General features: G+C 41.2%; 3 protein-coding genes and 1 long non-coding RNA gene across 4 annotated transcripts; all 4 read right to left on the bottom strand.

Annotated features, from left to right (window-relative positions):
* Positions 1 to 45: 45 nt before the first annotated feature.
* LOC114451669 (cell wall protein DAN4-like) lies at positions 46 to 8497 on the bottom strand. Its single transcript, XM_028430455.1, has 6 exons — positions 8159 to 8497; positions 8048 to 8110; positions 3356 to 3475; positions 1679 to 1732; positions 303 to 406; positions 46 to 67 (listed from the first exon to the last, which is right to left on the bottom strand). The coding sequence occupies exons 1-6, from the start codon at positions 8495 to 8497 to the stop codon at positions 46 to 48; spliced, it is 702 nt and encodes a 233-aa protein (XP_028286256.1).
* Positions 8498 to 11531: 3034 nt separating this feature from the next.
* LOC114451665 (mucin-2) lies at positions 11532 to 14453 on the bottom strand. Its single transcript, XM_028430451.1, has 6 exons — positions 14277 to 14453; positions 13860 to 14096; positions 13618 to 13774; positions 12635 to 12763; positions 12321 to 12465; positions 11532 to 11595 (listed from the first exon to the last, which is right to left on the bottom strand). The coding sequence occupies exons 1-6, from the start codon at positions 14451 to 14453 to the stop codon at positions 11532 to 11534; spliced, it is 909 nt and encodes a 302-aa protein (XP_028286252.1).
* A 259-nt stretch (positions 14454 to 14712) lies between these two features.
* On the bottom strand, positions 14713 to 15312 carry LOC114451475 (uncharacterized). Its single transcript, XR_003672200.1, has 3 exons — positions 15236 to 15312; positions 15010 to 15148; positions 14713 to 14790 (listed from the first exon to the last, which is right to left on the bottom strand). It is a non-coding gene; the product is annotated as an uncharacterized LOC114451475 (long non-coding RNA).
* A 64-nt stretch (positions 15313 to 15376) lies between these two features.
* Positions 15377 to 25706, bottom strand: LOC114451664 (mucin-2; the record flags this gene model as incomplete). Its single annotated transcript, XM_028430449.1, is given in 20 exon segments — positions 15377 to 15387; positions 15723 to 15769; positions 15864 to 16110; positions 16192 to 16318; positions 16387 to 16481; positions 16564 to 16728; positions 16830 to 16967; positions 17059 to 17128; positions 17206 to 17319; positions 17435 to 17585; positions 17684 to 17801; positions 17888 to 18013; positions 18146 to 18362; positions 18441 to 18577; positions 18659 to 18749; positions 19612 to 19726; positions 19823 to 20066; positions 20206 to 20248; positions 20250 to 20290; positions 25688 to 25706. Coding segments are annotated over 20 exon segments (2316 nt in total), but the record flags the coding sequence as incomplete, so codon positions are not given.
* Positions 25707 to 25774: the final 68 nt, after the last annotated feature.

Raw genomic sequence — 25774 nt, 5'->3', positions numbered from 1 at the left:
TTGTAGAATGTGTGGTTGTAGTTGGAGTTTCAGTTGTGGTTGTAGTCACAGTTGACAGGGTTGTGGACTGTGTGGTTGTAGTTGGTGTTTCAGTCGTGGTTGTAGACACAGTTGATGGTGTTGTGGAGTGTGGGGTTGTAGTCGGTGTTGTAGTTGTAGACACAGTTGACGGTGTTGTAGAATGTGTGGTTGTAGTTGGTGTCTCAGTCGTGGTTGTAAACACAGTTGAAGGTGTTGTAGAACTTGTGGTTGTAGTTGGTGTTGCAGTTGTAGTTGTAGACACAGTTGACGGTGTTGTAGACTGTGTGGTTGTAGTTGGTGATTCAGTCGTAGTTGTAGACACAGTTGATGGTGTTGTAGACTGTGTGGTTGTAGTTGGTGATTCAGTCATAGTTGTAGACACAGTTGACAGTGTTGTAGAATGTGTGGTTGTAGTTGGTGTTTCAGTCGTGGTTGTAGACACAGTTGACGGTGTTGTAGAACGTGTGGTTGTAGTTGGGGTTTCAGTTGTGGTTGTAGACACAGTTGATGGCGTAGACTGTGTGGTTGTAGTTGGTGATTCAGTCGTAGTTGTAGACACAGTTGACGGTGTTGTGGACTGTGTGGTTGCAGTTGGTGTTTCAGCTGTGGTTGTAGACACAGTTGACGGTGTTGTAGAACGTGTGGTTGTAGTTGGTGTTGCAGTTGTAGTTGTAGACACAGTTGATGGTGTTGTGGAATGTGTGGTTGTAGTTGGTGTTTTAGTCGTGATTGTAGACACAGTTAATGGTGTTGTAGAACGTGTGGTTGTAGTTGGTGTTGCAGTTGTAGTTGTAGACACAGTTGATGGTGTTGTGGACTGTGTGGTTGTAGTTGGTGTTTCAGTTGTGGTTGTAGACACAGTTGATGGCATTGTAGAATGTGTGGTTGTCGCTGTTGTTTCAGTTGTGGTTGTAGACACAGTTGACGGTGTTGTAAACCGTGTTGTTGTAGTTGGTGTTTCAGTCATAGTTGTAGACACAGTTGACGGTGTTGTAGAACGTGTGGTTGTAGTTGGTGTTTCAGTTGTAGTTGTAGACACAGTTGATGGTGTTGTAGACTGTGTGGTTGTAGTTGGTGATTCAGTCGTAGTTGTAGACCCAGTTGACGGTGTTGTAGAACGTGTGGTTGTAGTTGTTTCAGTTGTGGTTGTAGACACAGTTGACGGTGTTGTAAACCGTGTTGTTGTAGTTGGTGTTTCGGTCGTAGTTGTAGACACAGTTGATGGTGTTGTAGAATGTGTGGTTGTAGTTGGTGTTCCAGTTGTAGTTGTAGACACAGTTGACGGTGTTTTAGAATGTGCGGTTGTAGTTGGTGTTTCAGTTGTGGTTGTAGACAAAGTTGACGGTGTTGTAAACCGTGTTGTTGTAGTTGGTGTTTCAGCTGTGGTTGTAGACATAGTTGAAGGTGTTGTAGAACGTGTGGTTGTAGTTGGTGTTGCAGTTGTAGACACAGTTGATGATGTTGTAAATGGTGTGGTTGTAGTTAGTGTTTCAGCTGTGGTTGTAGACATAGTTGAAGGTGTTGTAAACCGTGTTGTTGTAGATGTAGACACAGTTGATGGTGTTGTGGACTGTGTGGTTGCAGTTGGTGTTTCAGCTGTGGTTGTAGACACAGTTGACGGTGTTGTAGAACGTGTGGTTGTAGTTGGTGTTGCAGTTGTAGTTGTAGACACAGTTGACGGTGTTGTAGAACGTGTGGTTGTAGTTGGTGTTTCAGTTGTAGTTGTAGACACAGTTGATGGTGTTGTAGACTGTGTGGTTGTAGTTGGTGATTCAGTCGTAGTTGTAGACGCAGTTGACGGTGTTGTAGAACTTGTGGTTGTAGTTGGGGTTACAGTTGTGGTTGTAGACACAGTTGATGGCGTTGTAGAACGTGTGGTTGTAGTTGGTGTTTCAGTTGTGGTTGTAGACAAAGTTGACGGTGTTGTAAACCGTGTTGTTGTAGTTGGTGTTTCAGCTGTGGTTGTAGACATAGTTGAAGGTGTTGTAGAACGTGTGGTTGTAGTTGGTGTTGCAGTTGTAGACACAGTTGATGATGTTGTAGAACGTGTGGTTGTTGTTGGTGTTTCAGTTGTAGTTGTAAACACAGTTGAAGGTGTTGTAGAACGTGTCGTAGTTGGTATTTCAGTTGTAGTTGTAGACACAGTTGATGGTGTTGTAGACTGTTTGGTTGTAGTTGGTGTTTCAGTTGTAGTTGTAGACACAGTTGACGGTGTTGTAGAATGTGTGGTTGTAGTTGGTGTCTCAGTCATGGTTGTAGACACAGTTGATGGTGTTGTGGACTGTGTGGTTGCAGTTGGTGTTTCAGCTGTGGTTGTAGTTGGTGTTTCAGTCGCGTTTGTAGACACAGTTGACAGTGTTGTAGAACGTGTGGTTGTAGTTGGTATTGCAGTTGTAGTTGAAGACACAGTTGATGGTGTTGTAGAACGTGTGGTTGTAGTTGTAGACACAGTTGACGGTGTTGTAGACTGTGTGGTTGTAGTTGGTGATTCAGTCGTAGTTGTAGACACAGTTGATGGTGTTGTAGACTGTGTGGTTGTAGTTGGTGATTCAGTCGTAGTTGTAGACACAGTTGATGGTGTTGTGGACTGTGTGGTTGCAGTTGGTGTTTCAACTGTGGTTGTAGTTGGTGTTTCAGTCACGTTTGTAGACACAGTTGACAGTGTTGTAGAACGTGTGGTTGTAGTTGGTATTACAGTTGTAGTTGAAGACACAGTTGATGGTGTTGTAGAACGTGTGGTTGTAGTTGTAGACACAGTTGACGGTGTTGTAAACCGTGTTGTTGTAGTTGGTGTTTCAGTCATAGTTGTAGACACAGTTGACGGTTTTGTAGAATGTGTGGTTTTAGTTGTTGTTTCAGTTGTAGTTGTAGACACAGTTGACGGTTTTGTAGAATGTGTGGTTTTAGTTGTTTCAGTTGTAGTTGTAGACACCGTTGATGGTGTTGTAAACTGTGTTGTTGTAGTTGGTGTTTCAGTCGTAGTTGTAGACACAGTTGATGGTGTTGCAGACCGTGTGGTTGTAGTTGGTGTTTCAGTTGTTGTAGACATAGTTGAAGGTGTTGTAGAATGTGTGGTTGTAGTTGGTGTTTCAGCTGTGGTTGTAGACACAGTTAAAGGTGTTGTAGAACGTGTGGTTGTAGTTGGTGTTGCAGTTGTAGTTGTAGACACAGTTGATGGTGTTGTGGACTGTGTGGTTGCAGTTGGTGTTTCAGCTGTGGTTGTAGACATAGTTGATGGTGTTGTAGACTGTGTGGTTGCAGTTGGTGTTTCAGCTGTGGTTGTAGACACAGTTGACGGTGTTGTAGAATGTGTGGTTGTAGTTGGTGTTTCAGCTGTGGTTGTAGACACAGTTAAAGGTGTTGTAGAACTTGTGGTTGTAGTTGTAGACACAGTTAATGGTGTTGTGGACTGTGTGGTTGTAATTGGTGTTTTAGTCGTGGTTGTAGACACAGTTGACGGTGTTGTAGAATGTGTGGTTGTAGTTGTAGACACAGTTGAAGGTGTTGTAGAACGTGTCATTGTAGTTGGTGTTTCAGTTGTAGTTGTAGACACAGTTGACGGTGTTGTAGAATGTGTGGTTGTAGTTGGTGTTTCAGTTGTAGTTGTAGACACAGTTGACAGTGTTGTAAACCGTGTCGTTGTAGTTGGTGTTTCAGTTGTAGTTGTAGACACAGTTGACGGTGTTGTAGAATGTGTGGTTGTAGTTGGTGTCTCAGTCGTGGTTGTAGACACAGTTGATGGTGTTGTGGACTGTGTGGTTGCAGTTGGTGTCTCAGCTGTGGTTGTAGACACAGTTGACGGTGTTGTAGAACGTGTGGTTGTAGTTGGTGTCTCAGTCGTGGTTGTAGACACAGTTGATGGTGTTGTGGACTGTGTGGTTGCAGTTGGTGTTTCAGCTGTGGTTGTAGACACAGTTGAAGGTGTTGTAGAACGTGTGGTTGTAGTTGGTGTTGCAGTTGTAGTTGTAGACACAGTTGACAGTGTTGTAGAATGTATAGTTGTAGTTTGTGTCTCAGTCGTGGTTGTAGACATAGTTGACAGTGTTGTAGATGGTGTGGTTGTAGTTGGTGTTTCAGCTGTGGTTGTAGACACATTTGAAGGTGTTGTAGAACGTGTGGTTGTAGTTGGTGTTGCAGTCGTGGTTGTAGACACAGTTGATGGTGTTGTAGAACGTGTGGTTGTAGTTGTAGACACAGTTGATGGTTTTGTGGACTGTGTGGTTGTAGTTGGTGTTTCAGTTGTGGTTGTAGACATAGTTGAAGGTGTTGTAGAACGTGTGGTTGTAGTTGTTGTTGCAGTTGTAGTTGTAGACACAGTTGATGATGTTGTAGAACGTGTGGTTGTTGTTGGTGTTTCAGTTGTAGTTGTAAACACAGCTGAAGGTGTTGTAGAACGTGTCGTTTTAGTTGGTGATTCAGTCGTAGTTGTAGACACAGTTGACGGTGTTGTAGAACGCTTCGTTGTAGTTGGTGTTTCAGTTGTGGTTGTAGACACAGTTGACGGTGTTGTAAACCGTGTTGTTGTAGTTGGTGTTGCAGTTGTAGTTGTAGACACAGTTGATGGTGTTGTAGAACGCGTGGTTGTAGTTGTAGACACAGTTGATAGTGTTGTGGACTGTGTGGTTGTAGTTGGTGTTTTAGTCGAGGTTGTAGACACAGTTGATGGCCTAGAACGTGTGGTTGTAGTTGGTATTTCAGCTGTGGTTGTAGACATAGTTGAAGGTGTTGTAGAACGTGTTGGTGTAGTTGGTGTTGCAGTTGTAGTTGTAGACACAGTTGATGGTGTTGTAGAACGTGTGGTTGTAGTTGTAGACACAGTTGATGGTGTTGTGGACTGTGTGGTTGCAGTTGGTGTTTCAGCTGTGGTTGTAGACACATTTGAAGGTGTTGTAGAACGTGTGGTTGTAGTTGGTGTTGCAGTTGTGGTAGTAGACACGGTTGATGGTGTTGTAGAACGTGTGGTTGTAGTTGTAGACACAGTTGATGGTGTTGTGGACTGTGTGGTTGTAGTTGGTGTTTCAGCTGTGGTTGTAGACATAGTTGAAGGTGTTGTAGAACGTACTGGTGTAGTTGGTGTTGCAGTTGTAGTTGTAGACACAGTTGATGGTGTTGTAGAACGTGTGGTTGTAGTTGTAGACACAGTTGATGGTGTTGTGGACTGTGTGGTTGTAGTTGGTGTTTTAGTCGAGGTTGTAGACACAGTTGACGGTGTTGTAGAACGTGTGGTTGTAGTTGTTGTTTCAGTTGTGGTTGTAGACACAGTTGACGGTGTTGTAGAATGTGTGGTTGTAGTTGGTGTCTCAGTCGTGGTTGTAGACACAGTTGATGGTGTTGTAGAACGTGTGGTTGTAGTTGTAGACACAGTTGATGGTGTTGTGGACTGTGTGGTTGCAGTTGGTGTTTCAGCTGTGGTTGTAGACACATTTGAAGGTGTTGTAGAACGTGTGGTTGTAGTTGGTGTTGCAGTTGTGGTAGTAGACACGGTTGATGGTGTTGTAGAACGTGTGGTTGTAGTTGTAGACACAGTTGATGGTGTTGTGGACTGTGTGGTTGTAGTTGGTGTTTCAGCTGTGGTTGTAGACATAGTTGAAGGTGTTGTAGAACGTACTGGTGTAGTTGGTGTTGCAGTTGTAGTTGTAGACACAGTTGATGGTGTTGTAGAACGTGTGGTTGTAGTTGTAGACACAGTTGATGGTGTTGTGGACTGTGTGGTTGTAGTTGGTGTTTTAGTCGAGGTTGTAGACACAGTTGACGGTGTTGTAGAACGTGTGGTTGTAGTTGTTGTTTCAGTTGTGGTTGTAGACACAGTTGACGGTGTTGTAGAATGTGTGGTTGTAGTTGGTGTCTCAGTCGTGGTTGTAGACACAGTTGATGGTGTTGTGGACTGTGTGGTTGCAGTTGGTGTTCCAGCTGTGGTTGTAGACACAGTTGACGGTGTTGTAGTACGTGTGGTTGTAGTTGGTGTTTCAGCTGTGGTTGTAGACACAGTTGACGGTGTTGTAGACTGTGAGGTTGTAGTTGGTGTTTCAGTCGTGGTTGTAGACACAGTTGACGGTGTTGTAGAACGTGTGATTGTAGTTGGGGTTTCAGTTGTGGTTGTAGACACAGTTGATGACGTAGAATGTGTGGTTGTAGTTGGTGTTGCAGTTGTATTAGTAGAAACAGTTGACAGTGTTGTAGATGGTGTGGTTGTAGTTGGCGTTTCAGTTGTAGTTGTAGACACAGTTGATGGTGTTGTGGACTGTGTGGTTGCAGTTGGTGTTTCAGCTGTGGTTGTAGACACAGTTGGTGGTGTTGTAGAATATGTGGTTGTAGTTGGTGTTTCAGTCGTGGTTGTAGACACAGTTGACAGTGTTGTAGATGTTGTGGTTGTAGTTGGTGTTTCAGCTGTGGTTGTAGACCCAGTTGAAGGTGTTGTGGACTGTGTGGTTGCAGTTGGTGTTCCAGCTGTGGTTGTAGACACAGTTGACGGTGTTGTAAAATGTGTGGTTGTAGTTGGTGTTTTAGTCGTGGTTGTAGACACAGTTGACAGTGTTGTAGATGGTGTGGTTGTAGTTGGTGTTTCAGCTGTGGCTGTAGACACAGTTGAAGGTGTTGTAGAATGTGTGGTTGTAGTTGGTGTTGCAGTTGTAGTTGTAGACACATTTGATGGTGTTGTGGAACGTGTGGTTGTAGTTGTAGACACAGTTGATGGTGTTGTAGAACGCGTAGTTGTAGACACAGTTGATGGTGTTGTAGAACGCGTGGTTGTAGTTGTAGACACAGTTGACGGTGTTGTAGAATGTGTGGTTGTAGTTGGTGTTTCAGCTGTGGTTGTAGACACAGTTGAAGGTGTTGTAGAATGTGTGGTTGTAGTTGGTGTTGCAGTTGTAGTTGTAGACACAGTTGATGGTGTTGTGGAACGTGTGGTTGTAGTTGTAGACACAGTTGATGGTGTTGTAGAACGCGTGGTTGTAGTTGTAGACACAGTTGACGGTGTTGTAGAATGTGTTGTTGTAGTTGGGGTTTCAGTTGTGGTTGTAGACACAGTTGATGGTGTTATAGACTGTGTGGTTGTAGTTGGTGATTCAGTTGTAGTTGTAGACACAGTTGACGGTGTCGTAGACTGTGTGGTTGTAGGTGGTGTTTCAGTCGTGGTTGTAGACACAGTTGACGGTGTTGTAGAATGTGTGGTTGTAGTTGGGGTTTCAGTTGTGGTTGTAGACACGGTTGACAGTGTTGTAGATGGTGTGGTTGTAGTTGGTGTTTCAGCTGTGGTTGTAGACCCAGTTGAAGGTGTTGTGGACTGTGTGGTTGCAGTTGGTGTTCCAGCTGTGGTTGTAGACACAGTTGACGGTGTTGTAGTATGTGTGGTTGTAGTTGGTGTTTCAGCTGTGGTTGTAGACACAGTTGATGGTGTTATAGACTGTGTGGTTGTAGTTGGTGATTCAGTTGTAGTTGTAGACACAGTTGACGGTGTTGTAGACTGTGAGGTTGTAGTTGGTGTTTCAGTCGTGGTTGTAGACACAGTTGACGGTGTTGTAGAACGTGTGGTTGTAGTTGGGGTTTCAGTTGTGGTTGTAGACACAGTTGATGACGTAGAATGTGTGGTTGTAGTTGGTGTTGCAGTTGTATTAGTAGAAACAGTTGATGGTGTTGTGGACTGTGTGGTTGCAGTTGGTGTTTCAGCTGTGGTTGTAGACACAGTTGGTGGTGTTGTAGAATATGTGGTTGTAGTTGGTGTTTCAGTCGTGGTTGTAGACACAGTTGACAGTGTTGTAGATGTTGTGGTTGTAGTTGGTGTTTCAGCTGTGGTTGTAGACCCAGTTGAAGGTGTTGTGGACTGTGTGGTTGCAGTTGGTGTTCCAGCTGTGGTTGTAGACACAGTTGACGGTGTTGTAGAATGTGTGGTTGTAGTTGGTGTTTTAGTCGTGGTTGTAGACACAGTTGACAGTGTTGTAGATGGTGTGGTTGTAGTTGGTGTTTCAGCTGTGGCTGTAGACACAGTTGAAGGTGTTGTAGAATGTGTGGTTGTTTTTGGTGTTGCAGTTGTAGTTGTAGACACAGTTGATGGTGTTGTGGAACGTGTGGTTGTAGTTGTAGACACAGTTGACAGTGTTGTAGAACGCGTGGTTGTAGTTGTAGACACAGTTGACGGTGTTGTAGAATGTGTGGTTGTAGTTGGGGTTTCAGTTGTGGTTGTAGACACAGTTGATGGTGTTATAGACTGTGTGGTCGTAGTTGGTGATTCAGTTGTAGTTGTAGACACAGTTGACGGTGTCGTAGACTGTGTGGTTGTAGGTGGTGTTTCAGTCGTGGTTGTAGACACAGTTGACGGTGTTGTAGAACGTGTGGTTGTAGTTGGGGTTTCAGTTGTGGTTGTAGACACAGTTGATGATGTTGTAGAACGTGTGGTTGTAGTTGGTGTTGCAGTTGTATTAGTAGAAACAGTTGACAGTGCTGTAGATGGTGTGGTTGTAGTTGGCGTTTCAGTCATGGTTGTAGACACAGTTGACGGTGTTGTAGATGGTGTGGTTGTAGTTGGTGTTTCAGCTGTGGTTGTAGACCCAGTTGAAGGTGTTGTGGACTGTGTGGTTGCAGTTGGTGTTCCAGCTGTGGTTGTAGACACAGTTGACGGTGTTGTAGAATGTGTGGTTGTAGTTGGTGTTTTAGTCGTGGTTGTAGACACAGTTGACAGTGTTGTAGATGGTGTGGTTGTAGTTGGTGTTTCAGCTGTGGCTGTAGACACAGTTGACGGTGTTGTAGAATGTGTGGTTGTAGTTGGTGTCTCAGTCGTGGTTGTAGACACAGTTGATGGTGTTGTGGACTGTGTGGTTGCAGTTGGTGTTCCAGCTGTGGTTGTAGACACAGTTGACGGTGTTGTAGTACGTGTGGTTGTAGTTGGTGTTTCAGCTGTGGTTGTAGACACAGTTGATGGTGTTATAGACTGTGTGGTTGTAGTTGGTGATTCAGTTGTAGTTGTAGACACAGTTGACGGTGTTGTAGACTGTGAGGTTGTAGTTGGTGTTTCAGTCGTGGTTGTAGACACAGTTGACGGTGTTGTAGAACGTGTGATTGTAGTTGGGGTTTCAGTTGTGGTTGTAGACACAGTTGATGACGTAGAATGTGTGGTTGTAGTTGGTGTTGCAGTTGTATTAGTAGAAACAGTTGACAGTGTTGTAGATGGTGTGGTTGTAGTTGGCGTTTCAGTTGTAGTTGTAGACACAGTTGATGGTGTTGTGGACTGTGTGGTTGCAGTTGGTGTTTCAGCTGTGGTTGTAGACACAGTTGGTGGTGTTGTAGAATATGTGGTTGTAGTTGGTGTTTCAGTCGTGGTTGTAGACACAGTTGACAGTGTTGTAGATGTTGTGGTTGTAGTTGGTGTTTCAGCTGTGGTTGTAGACCCAGTTGAAGGTGTTGTGGACTGTGTGGTTGCAGTTGGTGTTCCAGCTGTGGTTGTAGACACAGTTGACGGTGTTGTAAAATGTGTGGTTGTAGTTGGTGTTTTAGTCGTGGTTGTAGACACAGTTGACAGTGTTGTAGATGGTGTGGTTGTAGTTGGTGTTTCAGCTGTGGCTGTAGACACAGTTGAAGGTGTTGTAGAATGTGTGGTTGTAGTTGGTGTTGCAGTTGTAGTTGTAGACACATTTGATGGTGTTGTGGAACGTGTGGTTGTAGTTGTAGACACAGTTGATGGTGTTGTAGAACGCGTAGTTGTAGACACAGTTGATGGTGTTGTAGAACGCGTGGTTGTAGTTGTAGACACAGTTGACGGTGTTGTAGAATGTGTGGTTGTAGTTGGTGTTTCAGCTGTGGTTGTAGACACAGTTGAAGGTGTTGTAGAATGTGTGGTTGTAGTTGGTGTTGCAGTTGTAGTTGTAGACACAGTTGATGGTGTTGTGGAACGTGTGGTTGTAGTTGTAGACACAGTTGATGGTGTTGTAGAACGCGTGGTTGTAGTTGTAGACACAGTTGACGGTGTTGTAGAATGTGTTGTTGTAGTTGGGGTTTCAGTTGTGGTTGTAGACACAGTTGATGGTGTTATAGACTGTGTGGTTGTAGTTGGTGATTCAGTTGTAGTTGTAGACACAGTTGACGGTGTCGTAGACTGTGTGGTTGTAGGTGGTGTTTCAGTCGTGGTTGTAGACACAGTTGACGGTGTTGTAGAATGTGTGGTTGTAGTTGGGGTTTCAGTTGTGGTTGTAGACACGGTTGACAGTGTTGTAGATGGTGTGGTTGTAGTTGGTGTTTCAGCTGTGGTTGTAGACCCAGTTGAAGGTGTTGTGGACTGTGTGGTTGCAGTTGGTGTTCCAGCTGTGGTTGTAGACACAGTTGACGGTGTTGTAGTATGTGTGGTTGTAGTTGGTGTTTCAGCTGTGGTTGTAGACACAGTTGATGGTGTTATAGACTGTGTGGTTGTAGTTGGTGATTCAGTTGTAGTTGTAGACACAGTTGACGGTGTTGTAGACTGTGAGGTTGTAGTTGGTGTTTCAGTCGTGGTTGTAGACACAGTTGACGGTGTTGTAGAACGTGTGGTTGTAGTTGGGGTTTCAGTTGTGGTTGTAGACACAGTTGATGACGTAGAATGTGTGGTTGTAGTTGGTGTTGCAGTTGTATTAGTAGAAACAGTTGATGGTGTTGTGGACTGTGTGGTTGCAGTTGGTGTTTCAGCTGTGGTTGTAGACACAGTTGGTGGTGTTGTAGAATATGTGGTTGTAGTTGGTGTTTCAGTCGTGGTTGTAGACACAGTTGACAGTGTTGTAGATGTTGTGGTTGTAGTTGGTGTTTCAGCTGTGGTTGTAGACCCAGTTGAAGGTGTTGTGGACTGTGTGGTTGCAGTTGGTGTTCCAGCTGTGGTTGTAGACACAGTTGACGGTGTTGTAGAATGTGTGGTTGTAGTTGGTGTTTTAGTCGTGGTTGTAGACACAGTTGACAGTGTTGTAGATGGTGTGGTTGTAGTTGGTGTTTCAGCTGTGGCTGTAGACACAGTTGAAGGTGTTGTAGAATGTGTGGTTGTTTTTGGTGTTGCAGTTGTAGTTGTAGACACAGTTGATGGTGTTGTGGAACGTGTGGTTGTAGTTGTAGACACAGTTGACAGTGTTGTAGAACGCGTGGTTGTAGTTGTAGACACAGTTGACGGTGTTGTAGAATGTGTGGTTGTAGTTGGGGTTTCAGTTGTGGTTGTAGACACAGTTGATGGTGTTATAGACTGTGTGGTCGTAGTTGGTGATTCAGTTGTAGTTGTAGACACAGTTGACGGTGTCGTAGACTGTGTGGTTGTAGGTGGTGTTTCAGTCGTGGTTGTAGACACAGTTGACGGTGTTGTAGAACGTGTGGTTGTAGTTGGGGTTTCAGTTGTGGTTGTAGACACAGTTGATGATGTTGTAGAACGTGTGGTTGTAGTTGGTGTTGCAGTTGTATTAGTAGAAACAGTTGACAGTGCTGTAGATGGTGTGGTTGTAGTTGGCGTTTCAGTCATGGTTGTAGACACAGTTGACGGTGTTGTAGATGGTGTGGTTGTAGTTGGTGTTTCAGCTGTGGTTGTAGACCCAGTTGAAGGTGTTGTGGACTGTGTGGTTGCAGTTGGTGTTCCAGCTGTGGTTGTAGACACAGTTGACGGTGTTGTAGAATGTGTGGTTGTAGTTGGTGTTTTAGTCGTGGTTGTAGACACAGTTGACAGTGTTGTAGATGGTGTGGTTGTAGTTGGTGTTTCAGCTGTGGCTGTAGACACAGTTGAAGGTGTTGTAGAATGTGTGGTTGTTTTTGGTGTTGCAGTTGTAGTTGTAGACACAGTTGATGGTGTTGTGGAACGTGTGGTTGTAGTTGTAGACACAGTTGACAGTGTTGTAGAACGCGTGGTTGTAGTTGTAGACACAGTTGACGGTGTTGTAGAATGTGTGGTTGTAGTTGGGGTTTCAGTTGTGGTTGTAGACACAGTTGATGGTGTTATAGACTGTGTGGTCGTAGTTGGTGATTCAGTTGTAGTTGTAGACACAGTTGACGGTGTCGTAGACTGTGTGGTTGTAGGTGGTGTTTCAGTCGTGGTTGTAGACACAGTTGACGGTGTTGTAGAACGTGTGGTTGTAGTTGGGGTTTCAGTTGTGGTTGTAGACACAGTTGATGATGTTGTAGAACGTGTGGTTGTAGTTGGTGTTGCAGTTGTATTAGTAGAAACAGTTGACAGTGCTGTAGATGGTGTGGTTGTAGTTGGCGTTTCAGTCATGGTTGTAGACACAGTTGACGGTGTTGTAGAACGTGTTGTAGTTGGTGTTTCAGTCGTGGTTGTAGACACAGTTGACGGTGTTGTAGAACGTGTTGTAGTTGGTGTTTCAGTTGTGGTTGTAGTTGATGATATTCCACACTGTGGTGGTTCAGGTGTTGTACAAGGTGGATGACAGCACACCACACATGTTTTGGAAGTTTCATCAAATATGGGCTTGTCTTTGGGGCATTCAGGGTAGCAGCCTGCACAAGCACATCACGAAACATCATCAAGACTGCAGAAAAGTGAACATTATTTGAAGCAAATTCCATCTTTTATATATAGGAGTCAAGCAGAAAGTAAAAGTAGTGTTCGCCTTTCATTTGCACATTTCTGAAAGATGACACTGTATGTTATTTCTTAGTCTCTTACCCTCCAGGTTTGGTAGGGGGTTGTTACCATTTCCTTCTGGGTTCAAACAGGTCTTGTAACAAGGTGGGTGGTTTATCCTGTAGTGCCATGTGCATTCATCTGGGACGTTGTAGTAATCACAAAAAACAGCTAGGGAGAAATGAAAATGTGTGTATAAATTAATTGCTGACACGTCATACTTAAAATTCTCCTTAGAGAAGGTGGTTATGTTTATATCTTGTCTTTTTTATTCTATATGTTTTAGTAGTCTATCACCTAAATGTACCTTTGTTGTTGTCCTTTTTATATGTATTTACTTTGTTATTACATGCAGGTATTCACTATAATGCCACTTTAACAGTATTTTAGAAATGCTTAATTGTCATTATTTTTATTTTATTTATTTCTATACTTATTTATTAACTGACATCCAAGATAGCTTTCAAATAATGTGTATCAATATATACATATTGATGCAAGTAAAGTTAGGGGGTTGACCTGGTAGGTGTATATAGTTATTTAAGGATTTAACTATTCTCATTGTAACAGATCGACTCTCTGTTACAAAGAGAATAGTTAAATCCTTAAATAACTATATACACCTACCAGGTCAACCCCCTAACTTTACTTGCATCAATATGTATATATTGATACACATTATTTGAAAAGGGTTCAGGGTTCAGAAGGGTTCAGATGTATGAAATTTCATGTGGTGAAAAAAAGAAAAACAATGAAAGAGAAATTAGAGTTCAGCACAGATGCTGAGAGAAAAAAGGAGGGTGGACACTTAGGATGCAGATTATTTCATGAAATAAACTGTAAACTTGAAGTTAAGTTATGTTATATATATGTTAAGTTATAAAAGCCATATTCACTAGTAGAGGTCATTTTGATTCATTGCACATGGAGAGGACTAACTAACAGGCGGCACATTGATCTTGGAGAATCAAAAAAATAGTTAAAAACCCTCATTTCTATTTGCAAGAACACAACATTTTACTTACGACAGATGTCTGGAGTTCTCCATTGAATGCTGACACCAGCCTCATTACAAGCTTGTGCATAAGCTGCCACTGCTGTGCAGAAACACTCACAGTCTCCTCCAGTGTCGCAGGCACAAGAGTCTTTCACACAGTTTTCATAAAATGGAACAGGATCAACCTGTTTGTTCATTCAAAAGTGATGATGCATTATTCACAATCTGTGCAATGTTTTTAACTGTGAGAGTTAACTCAGCTTAGTTTACCTTAAGGTGGCATTCTTTGAATGTTTCTCCAGTTATAATGCTACACATCGTTTTTGCCCAGGTATGTCGATTGGGTGTTGCCTCACATGGGTTAACATATTTTACACCTGGACAAAAGCTGGACACTTTCCAACTGTTTGCAAATTCAAACACACTGCTGACTACCAGCTGACCCTGGGTGGTGAAGTCATTCTGTCCATCACCATCAAAATTTCCACACAGGCCACATACCTCTCCCTGCACAGCCAAATAAAAGAATCACTGTTAAAACTTTTATCATGTTGGCATCCACAATATTTAACTGCATTACATTGTAATAAGTGCCTCAATATTACAGCAGTAATGACCGAAACATGGCATGACATATGAAAACAATATCATGCTGTGACAAAATGGAGTGAAAGGTGTGCAACTCACTCTGTGCTGTGGTTCCAGCAGGATGCGAACTGTTGTTTTGTGATCCCACATCACTGCCATACCAATGGCAGATTCTATGACCAGATACATGCCAACTGTCCTTATACTGTATGAAATGTTGGGGCCATGTCCCAGATCCTGCACTTCATGTTTACCCTTTGACAGCTTGATTTCCATTCGCTGTAATGTAACAAAGAGTCAAGATCAGTTGTATTTTAAATTTATATGTACAATATACAATATGCATGTACATTTGACATATGTACAAGACATATACATATGAGACAAGACAATATACATATGACTAATATAATGTTCCCCCTGACCAAAAGTGTGCAAACAATTTATTCGTTTCAAAATGTTATACACAGAAATTTTAGCAGTTTGAGGTATGAGGTCTTACCCCGAGCTGGATTGTGACGGTTTTGGAGCATGTGGTGCCAGTAGATCCACATGGTACATTTTCTGTGATGACACCAAAGTTGCTGTCTACTGTTTTATTGCCACATGTGTTCTTAAAAGAGAGAGGTTCATCAAACATGTTAGTTTTATAAACATCAGAGAAGACTGTTGTTTAAGTCACACTTAAACCCATAATATTTGAGATTGAACTGCTATAACATTTAGCTATTTGGTGGCAATGGAAAAACACACATTATGATTTATGTTCATAGATTTCTGTTTAAACTGAGTACACGAGTAATATGAATAACTATAACATGCCATTAATTACCTTGACAGCAACATAGGAACAAACTCCATTAAATCCATATGTTTGCTGGTCAAATGTAGTGTAGTGTCCACTTCCATAAATAATGCAAGTTCTTGGACATGTTTTGTTAGTACACTCCCATTTCCCAGATGTGCAGGTGCTAATTTAACAAAGAATCAAGGGAAATTTAAAATAACTGAATTTGTGTTCATCATTTATATAATGTCACATCAAAAGAGCTTCATACCAGTTGTTGCATTGGTTGAGAATCTGTTCTCCAGATTCAAATCTTTGGCCATTATGCTGACATGGACATTTATTTTGTTCCACACAGGACCCTTTGCCATCATCGAGGAGGTTATCAGGACACCGACATCCAAATTCACACTTAGTAGCGTCCTGGAGATAGTAACAGAGATTTTAAAAAAATCCTAAAAGGGGAAATAACCACTGATACTGATGATGGCAAAAAGAAAATTGTGTAGTGTATAAGGTGTAAAATTATAGGAGTGAGATGTCAAATAAGACAGCTGCAAAAACAACTTACACAATAATAATTGTACAGATTTAAACAAGATCGACTACATCCAGGCTTCTTTGAATCCACAGTAGAGCAGTTGAAGAAAACTTTTGGAGAATTGCATGCTGTAAAGTCAAATAACAAGGATATATACATTTAATGTGATGCAGTCATGTTATGACTTAAATGTTTCTGTTTGAATAAAAAAACTGACTTGTGAAGACCTGAGAGTGGCAATGTACAGCTCCATGTGAGCACACACTAAAAGATATAAGATGCCACACAAAGGGACTTGAAATGTGTCTGTAAATGCAGCAGAATGTGAGAATTGATCTGAAGATCTGAGCTGACTCACCACTGCTTATCTTTGGTGGACTCCCCTGGCTGAATGTAGTCCCCGTTATAATAACAGGAACATTTTGCTTTGGGGACACAGATGCCATTTTCATTTAGATAGTGACCCTTGGCACAGGAACAGCCGTCCACAGGCAAGAAGTCAGAAGTGCAGCTCTGCTTATTTGACGACAGAGACCTACAAGTCAACTGGCATCTATGACTGTAAAAGAAGGTCTGGGAGGCCGGGCAACTCTTGGTGTATGTCTCTGTTTTGGACAATGTGGACAAAGACTTTAATACTAAGTAAGAAGTAAAGTGCTATTACTCAACTGTACAGACACTCTTACCACACACATTCTCTCCCCAGCCTTTCAAAAACACTCTCTTTGTAGCACAGGCTCGAGCATAGGAGAAAAAGACAGCACACAGGCAAGCCTTGGTCTTCTCACAGGTACAGCTAGCATAAGTACAACGCTGCAAAGACACATTTAGAAAATTACAGTCTCATCCCATCCAGTAAAAGACAAATGACTTTGTTGTACCTTGTAGTAGGACTCAGGGTCCACAGCTGAATGGCATGGTGCGAAAGTACTATTTTTGCTTTGCAGTAAGCCACACCACTCTTTGATGTATTTCTCTAAAAGTGAATGAATAATCATTATGTTTGTATTGTGTTTAAAGATGTATATCCAATTCACAGAGAATAACATTCATTTTACCACTGTCTACTTTCAAAGAACAGGGGTCAATGAGCCTCTCCACACTGTCCTTGCATGTGTCTGAAGCCTTCCAGGAGTTACTAAAGGTTGTTGCAGTTCCTTCCACAATGCCCTGAGGAGTCTTCATGTCATCACACAGAATGTTGTTGTAGTTCCCACATAAACCTGAAGAATGCAAATCCCAACAAATGATAATTTAATGCATGCCTATTTCGCCTGACATTATGAATCTAAAGCTTAATATTACCACCTCATGTCAAACTCACCACGTGTTGTTGCGCTGTAGCTCTGTTCCAGGGTGATGTAGACCTGCATAACAGGCACATGCTGGACCTGAATTCGCAGCCCAAAGTTGGTTTGGAGGAAGATGTGAAAGGATGTAACGTTGACTATACTGATGTTTCCTATGAGTTAAAAGCCGTTTAAAACCAGTAAGTTATTTTTCGATCACCTCTTAAAGAAAAGATGATCCTAGTTTCTGATTATCTGACCCACCTGAGTAGTGTGGCAATGCCAGAGTTTGCACACCCTGCTTGACTGCACCATCTGAAGTAAACATTAAAGCCTTCAGAAAAACAGAACTGGTCATTAGAGTGTTGCAAGTAATGTGAATTTAAGAAATGGTTATAGTATTAAACTCACATTGTTTGTGTCGCTGTTGAGCACGATTTTAAGGCTCTTCAGGCATGTATCAAACTCTTGGTCTGCACATGGGACCAGCTCAGCCAGGATAATAAACTTTGGGTGTGTATCATTCTGAAACATGCATAGTGTAAGAAAAATTAAATGATTACTACAGAGGAGAAACCCCCTACTTTCACATCTGTAAACAATGTACAGATTGATTTATTTAAACAAATTACAAATTCACCTTCAGATTCACTGTGGCCAGGGTGTAGTAACAGTTTCCATGGAAGGTGTAGATGTTCCCATCAAAGGTAGTTATATGTGAACCCTCTTCAACTGCACATGTTGCAGACACTTGAAAGCTCTCGCAGATCCATCTACCCTCAAAACATGTGCTGGAACCCCACACCCCAGTGATTTAAGATACAACACATCAACACACTGGAATGATAATTATGTTTCTTTATTTCCTCATTAACTTTGTGAGACATACCAATTTTTTCCTTCTTGTTGGTAAACCTCACCAGAGTTATATATTCTTTCACCGTGTTTGCATTGACAGTCAGTTTGAGGAACACAGCCCTTCTTGGAAATATCATCAAATACAGTTCCTATTACAAACACATAATGAGAACATTTTCTTAATAAATTATAAACAAAACAATGCAGCAAGAAAAAAAAGGGTAAAAAGACTAACCTTTGGGACAGAAGCAGCCATCTACGTTGTGGTGTTCACACCCTAAACTTGCATCTGGAAACAGGCAAGTGTCCATGCAAGGTGAACCACTCTCTTCATAAACCATGCTAACTGGGCACTGCTTAGCTGGTAGAATTAGAACAGACAGAAGGACAAGGGGATCGACAGTGAATAATAGTATTTACTAACAACAGCAAGTCTCTAAAAGGAACAATAACTAGATAATGATAACCAAACAAAAAGACCACAAAACCTTACCACAGAACTTGGGAGTCCTCCAGCTGGGAGGCTGTCCTCCTGCATGAGAACACTGACGGGAGAACTCAGACAGTGTGCTGCAGACACAAAAGTCATTTGACTTGTTGGTACAGCCACACATGTCCTGCACACAGGCCTGGATGTAAGGTTCAGGGTCAATCAACTTGATGCAAGAGCTCCAAGAGTCCGAAAGCATCATCTGGTTACAGGTGGTTTGCTAAAAAAGGAAGGAGGTCAAGTTACATACATTCACATATCAATTCTATAGCTAAAGCTAGTTGCAGTATAGACTCACAAACTCCTTGCATAAATCTGTCACATTCAAAGCCTTAGGGGATTTATCTTCATCTTCCTCTTCATAGGGGTGACAGACGTCATTAATGTTATGGACTTGGTGTTTATTGCCAAACTCAATGGAGCTCATTTGGTGACCTGTATAAGACAGTTGTAGATACATCAGATGACTGGATATGATATTTGTATTAAAAATGTATTACATTATTTTTAACAAACCATTATAAATGAACTCGTTGTGGATTGGGACACCATTGAAGTCTCCACAAAGTCCACAAGTCCGGTTGGCGAATTCATTATCAAGTATCACCTAAAAACACAGCAAAGTCCTCATTTCATTATCTTGCTATTTCCATCCATCCATCCATCTTCCACTGCTTATCCGGGGCCGGGTCGCAGGGGCAGCAGTCTAAGCAGGGACACCCAGACTTCCCTCTCACCAGACACTTCCTCCAGCCCCTCTGGGGGAATCCCGAGGCGTTCCCAGGCCAGCCGAGAGACATAGTCTCTCCATCGCGTCCTGGGTCTTCCCCGGGGCCTCCTCCCAGTGGGACATGCCCGGAACACCTCCCCAGGGAGGCGTCCAGGAGGCATCCGAACCAGATGCCCGAGCCACCTCAGCTGGCTCCTCTCGATGTGGAGGAGCAGCGGCTCTACTCCGAGCTCCTCTTGGGTGACTGAGCTTCTCACCCTATCTCTAAGGGATATCTTGTTATTTAACATATTAAATCATAAACTATATTACTTAGACATTTAATATGTGGTTCTTTCTGATTTCTGCAGACTGATTTGACTTTATTGATATAAATTGAACTTGAAATAAATTCTTGAAAAAAAGTCAGATTTTGTTTATGGTTCCTCTAACATATCAAAGATATGCATTTTAGGTTTAGACACTGAAGTACTGTAGTAGTAGGACTAACAAGTTCAGAGAATGGATGGATTTATTTTGTTAAAGGTACTCAGAGTTTTAAGTTAAAATTTGTTAAAAATGTAGAAATGTAAATAAAACATCTGCTATCAATTTTTCTTGACTGGTTCTTAAGTAAGTTTTTTTAATTAGTACCATAAACCCAGCATTTCAATGTTCACAATATGGCAGAACATACAAACATCTACTTAGCATCTTGACTCACAGGGTAACCAATGAAATGGATATTTTGAATTATTACCATGACTGCATCCTCTCTGTTCCACATGACGGTGAAGCCAACTTTGGACCGGAGCCTGGTGTAAACAGAGTCTTCTCTCACTTGTACACCTTGATTGTAGTATGGTAGTGTGACCCTGGAATAAAAAGTAATTTCAATTATAATGCACATACATGAATTTTGCATATTTGTAGCCACTAAATAAATGTCTGCTGTGTATGGTTTAACTCACGGCATGTTGCCCTTAGTGACCACACTTTTTTTTAGGTGGAATGAAACCTCATTGACAATGACCACCACATAACTGATTTCAGTTTCAGTCCTCTTCATGTTCACCGAGAACTTTGGGTAAGGATCCCGGCAGTCATGCACAAGATTGTATTCACACCTACCAGGAAACTGGTACACATCACCATCAAATGTTTTGAAGTGCCCTCTGCCCCAATTGCTGCAGACGCTGCTCATATGGTTGGGAACTGGGAGAGGGAAAATGAGAACATAAATTGCCACTAGAATAAATAACGTGTAAAACGTTATGTGTAAAAGACCAATATTTAGAATAGTCAATAGTCTGTGCATTGGTATTCTGTAAATTCAAAGCATTAAAATTCTTACCATGTCTGGCTTGAATATCACTGGCAAAAGACAAAGTTAGGAGACACAAGCACCCAAATCTCCACTCCATTGTTGCAACTGTGGGCTTTGGCTATCACCCTAATAGTGACACTGTTAACAAGGGTCTATACAGTGACATTTTATACTGAGATAATAATGAATTCCGCCCCCTTTAGTAGGAACAATGGTAACGTGAACAAACAATAATAGTTTTTTACAACCTTGTATTTACTGTCTTCCATGTCTCTTGGTTAAACAAGCAGCACCTATTGATGAAGCACCTATTATTGAAGCACCTATTTGGAATCTGGCAGCCTGTTTGACTTGTTTGGAATCAGATACTGAGGTACTGCTGGCTATGTTCATTGTGTTCATGTTTAGTCTTGTTCTTCACAGTGGTGGAATGTAACTAAGTATTTGTACTCCATTACTGTGCTTAAGTAACTTTTTATGTATTTACACTTTACTTAAGTAAAAATAATTGTGAATACTTTATACTTTTACTCCATTATATTTTGCAGCTAATATCTGTACTTTCTACTCCACTACAAATTTTACAATGTCTGTAGTTACAAGTACATTTATGAATACAGTTGTGTTCATACAGCTGTGCCTGACTGATGTGAGGTCAGACTCTGTATGGAGGTGGTGTCACGCTGCCAGCTGTGTCTCAGTAATGATGCCGGTGCTCTGGCTCAGTTAGCTAACTAGTTAGCTACTGTCTGCTAACACAAATCCATCCATTAATGTCTGATTAACATGAATCATGACATTAATCTACAGCAGCAATACTAACACAGTAAAAATGCGGAATGCCTGTTTTTTATTAGCAGCCTCTGTTCACTTGATGCCACAGCCTGCCTCATGACACACAGACCTGTCCATAGCTGCTTCAGTACTGAAAATGAGAATTAACTACACAAAGTCAAATATATTTATTCAGTGCATGAGTACTTTTACTTTTAATACCTTAAGTACATTTAAAAGTCAGTACTTAAGACTTTTACTTAAGTAGGATTGTTGATGTAGCCCTTCTAATTTTACTTATATATTTTGCTGGTTATTTGTACTTTTACTAACAACTTAATGACCCTATTAATATGGTCATTAAGTTGTTAACTGTAAAAATCACAAATTTTACCTCCTACCAACAGGGTAAACCACCAACAATGAAGAATGCATGATTATGTAGTGCCATGGCTGTGCAGTCAAAAAATGTGGTTATAATGGAAGTCTATGGGACAAAAATGGCCACGAACAACACATTAGGGAGAAAAAAAAGAAAATCCAGTGCTGTGCAAAAACTAATAATGCAATAAAGTCAATTTTTTACTCATGTTTGACATGACCAAGACTGTAATAAAGGTTAAAAAAAAATCCAGTCCACATTCACCTTTACTACTAAAAATGAGCCATTTTTTCTGTTTATTTGCACCACCCCTTATAAAATTGGTGATTAAAGGGTTAAAATCCTGGGGGAAAATGATTTTTTCACTACTTTTGATTAGAACTGAAGTTAGTTAAAAGGTCAAAAATATTTATCTGATATATTTTTAAAACCGTTAAAGGTCTTCACAGCTGAGAGAGAGCAGGTTCACACTAAGCACATGCGACAGATGTGACAGAGTCTGGAGATGCCATGGAGAACATTCTGCTGCCTGCAACATCCTCCAGCATGTCCGTTCTGGTGGTGGGTCAGTAATGGTGTGAGGAGGCATTTCTTTAGAGGTCCACACAGCCCTCCATGTGCTAGCCAGAGGTACCCTGACTGCCATTAGGTACCAGAATGAGATCCTCAGACCCATTGTGAGACCACATGCTGGTGCAGTGGGCCCTGGCTTCCCTCTGAAGCATGACAATGCTAGGCCTCATGTGGCTGAAGTGTGTCAGCAGTTCCTGCATGATAAAGGCATTGATGCTATGGACCGGCCTGCCTGTTCTCCAAACCTTAATCCAATCGAGCACATCTGGAACATTATGTCTCGTTCCATCCACCATTGCACCACAGACTGTCCAGGGGTTGACTGATGCTTTAATCCAGGTCTGGGAGGAGATCCCTCAGGAGAGCATCTGCCACCTCATCAGGATCATGCCCAGGTGTTGTAGGAAGGTCATACAGGCACATGGAGGCCACACACACTGAGCCTCATTTTGACTTGTCTTGAGGAATTTCCACTTGGATCCGCCTGTAATGTGATTTTCCACTTTTATTGTGAGTATGGTTCAATATCCAGACCTCCATGGGATACAATGTTTTATTTTCATTGATCATTGTTATGTTAGTTTGTTCTCAATGTATTCCACTATGTCATGAATGAAGATATTCTGGAATATTTCATTCATTGAGATCCAGGATGTGTTACTTTAGTGTTCCCTTTATTTTTTTGAGCAGTGTATTATTATATCAATAAGGATTATGTGTTGCCTCTAATAAAAACTCTCTTAGGTTAAACTGGCCAAACAGTTCGTCCTCTTGAATAAAGACACTTCTTTAGAGAAATGTTCCTTCCTTTTAATACAGTTTTCCTCAGAAGGGAATTGTCTGAAGCAGTGTTTGCATTTGGAGGAGCTCTCAGCCGAGATATTTGAGAATTGTAAATAACACTGATCATAGTCTGTATAAACAGCATTTCAAGCTTTAAAGGTAGGGTAGGAGATTTCCTTCTGATGCACTTTTTGTTAAATTAGTGTAACTTCTCTTTACAATCTGATAGCAACCGATTAGTTCGGCGAAGCTATAAAACGCGAAGAAGAAGCTATAAAACGCAAAAAAACATCAGCCAATCCTATAGGCACACCTGCACGTAGAGTTGGCTGGCTGGCTGCTCTTTTCCTGCTCTGCGTGCACCAGAGAGGTACGTGCATGATGGCCGAAGTCACAGACTGGTTGGGAGGTGTGGCTTCAGGGTAAGCTCCGAGAGAAAGGGGCGTGTGTTTACTTTTAAAATCTGGCTGACTTTCACTGAGTTTTCAAATTCTCCTACCCTACCTTTAATAACATCCTGAAAATGTGATGCATGACCACCCTACCAGCTATAGAGAATAAAAACCACTGGCAGAAGGAAAAAGCAGCTCTCTGTGCCTCCAACAGTAAAATAATCACCTAAAATACTAGGAACAGGAGCTGGTATCACTATATACATAACAGCCATAACACTGGTCTGTGGATACACACAAACATGCAACACAAATTGTGATTCAATGTAAGTTCTGACACCTTTCTATTATAACCAGCATTGCTTTTGAGTACTTTATATTATTTTCAATCTGTCTTGCGCCTGCTCATATAACAGAAATTATTTCCTAAAACACTGAAATGTTTTTAATCCATATTCTTTTTTTTTATTTACAGGCAATACGTACAGTTATCTTCTGGGGTTATAATGAGTTTTGTAAAACTGAGTCCTGTGTGTAGAGATTTATGTCACTGTTCTGATGTTTTGTTTTTAGAGGATAGATCAGGCCTTGACTGGTGTTGTGCTTGTGTAGATCCAGCATGGGGAGTTCATGACACACAGTTGCTTAAATAATCCTTCAGTAATGGATAGTGAAAAATATTTTTGGCAAATTCTGTACTTGCAAATATCTACAGAAAATAGATAAAATATAATAATAATAATAAAATTACCTTTTTGAAAGGGTCCAAAAAGCAAGTCACGCTGAATGACCTTTTCATTCAGCTGGTCACAGGTCACCTGATATTTGTGAGGGGAGCATTTACTAAGTGGCAGTGGAGCACAAGCAGAGATTCAACTTAAACTCAAATTTAAAAGAATATTCAACAAACATACTTCATTTTGGGCATGGTGGGCATGTCTTAGGCTCATTGAACTGAAAGAATAAATAACAATCATCACTATTTCTGTAAATAATTGAGATTTAATCCATGTGATGGGACAACTTCGCTCACATCACGACTCACAAAGAATGCCCTCAGGGTCGAGACATCCTGTTAGAAAACAACCAATTTAGAAGGACTTCATACCTGATGTAATTGTAACAGTTATGTGTATGTAAAGACATACACCACACTTACTACACTTCTCAATGCATATCACAGACTCTTTGTTAAAGTATTTAATTCCATCAAGACAAAAACACCCCTCAATTAATGGTGTAGTTCATACCTGGTTCATAGGGAGAGCAAAATTTAATAAAAGCACAAAGCTTTCCTTCACGCAGCTTTAATTTTATTTTGTTCTAGATGCATTCCGTTATGTCATGAATGAAGATATTCTGGAATATTTTATTAATTGAGATCCAGGATGTGTTACTTTAGTGTTTCCTTTATTTTTTTGCGGAGTGTATTATTATATCAATAAGGATTACGTGTTGCCTCTAATAAAAACTCTCTTAGGTTAAACTGGCCAAGCAGTTTGTCCTCCTTAAATAAAGACACTGTTCCAGAGAAATGTTCCTTCCTTGTAATACAGTTTTCCTCAGAAGGGAATTGTCTGAAGCAGTGTTTGCATTTGGAGGAGCTCTCAGCCAAGATATTTGAGAATTGTAAATAACACTGATCATAGTCTGAATAAACAGCATTTCAAGCTTTGATAACATCCTGAAAATGTGAACCAGGACCACCCTACCAACTATAGAGATTAAGAACCAATGGCAGGAGGAAGAAGCAGCTTTCTGGGCCTCCAACAGTAAAATAATCACCTAATCACATAACAGCCATAACACTGGTCTGTGGATACACACAAACATACACCACAAATTGTGATGCAATGTAAGTTCTGACACCTCTCTACCAGCATTACGTTTGTGTACTTTATATTTTTTACTTTCTGTCTTGCACCTGACTGAAATTATTTCCTAAAAAACTGAAAAGTTTAAGGCATTAGATTGAAAATGGCATGCCCAAAATGAATACAGTATATCTCAGCATCTACAGGGTGTATTTGAATAATTTTGGTGTCATAATCAAAGGGAACACCTGGGAGATTTGCTCAGATGTGTAAGTGTTAGTTTGTGTACCTCTGGCTCTTTGTAAATTAAAATGGCAAACAGCAAAAATGAACAATTTTTTTCTTGACTGTTGAAAATGTAATGAAATGAAAAACAAGTTATATCAAGCTGTAGCTAAGCTTGTGTACATTATCTCTGCCAAGTTTCATTTCATTCTAATTAAGGGAAACAAAATTACAGAGGGTTTAGTACATAGGATTTTTCAATAAGTACAGTTGTGTTTTGGGGTTATGGAGAGTTTTGTAAAACTGAGTCCTGTGTGTAGAGATTTATGTCACTGTTCTGATGTTTTGTTTTTACAGGATAGATCAGGCCTTGATTGGTGTTGTGCTTGTGTAGATCCAGCAGGGGGAGTTCATGACACACAGCTGCTTAAACAACCCTACAGTAATGGATAGTGAAAAATATTTTTGCAAATTCTGTATCTACAGAAAATAGATAAAATATAATAATAATAGTAATAATAATAATAAAATTAACTTTTTTTAAAAGGGTCCAAAAACCAAGTCACGCTGAATGACAAGGTCAGGGAGTTGGTAAATGAGTTACATGTTGTGGTCATTGTGTCTCAACTACCAGAATTTGTGTGTAAACAATT

The sequence above is a fragment of the Parambassis ranga genome, chromosome 19 (genome assembly GCF_900634625.1).
Source record: "Parambassis ranga chromosome 19, fParRan2.1, whole genome shotgun sequence".
NCBI lineage: Eukaryota > Metazoa > Chordata > Actinopteri > Ambassidae > Parambassis > Parambassis ranga.
Note: the sequence above shows the minus strand (reverse complement) of the source record. Positions and strands in the feature narration are given on the sequence as shown.

Bases quoted from the DNA above. Each gene is read 5' to 3' on its own strand.
- LOC114451669 (XM_028430455.1), bottom strand. From the start codon at position 8,497: ATGACTGAAACGCCAACTACAACCACACCATCTACAGCACTGTCAACT. The intron at 3,476-8,047 runs GCAACACCAAAA...ACAACACCGTCA, and splicing joins CTGTGTCTACAACTACAACT to ACTGTGTCTACAACCACGAC. The intron at 1,733-3,355 runs GCTGAAACACCA...ACTACAACTGAA, and splicing joins TAACTGTGTCTACAACCACA to ACACCAACTACAACCACACG.
- LOC114451665 (XM_028430451.1), bottom strand. From the start codon at position 14,453: ATGGAAATCAAGCTGTCAAAGGGTAAACATGAAGTGCAGGATCTGGGA. The intron at 13,775-13,859 runs GTAAACTAAGCT...ATGAACAAACAG, and splicing joins TCAAAGAATGCCACCTTAAG to GTTGATCCTGTTCCATTTTA. The intron at 12,764-13,617 runs GTAAGTAAAATG...ATTTCTCCCTAG, and splicing joins GAGAACTCCAGACATCTGTC to CTGTTTTTTGTGATTACTAC.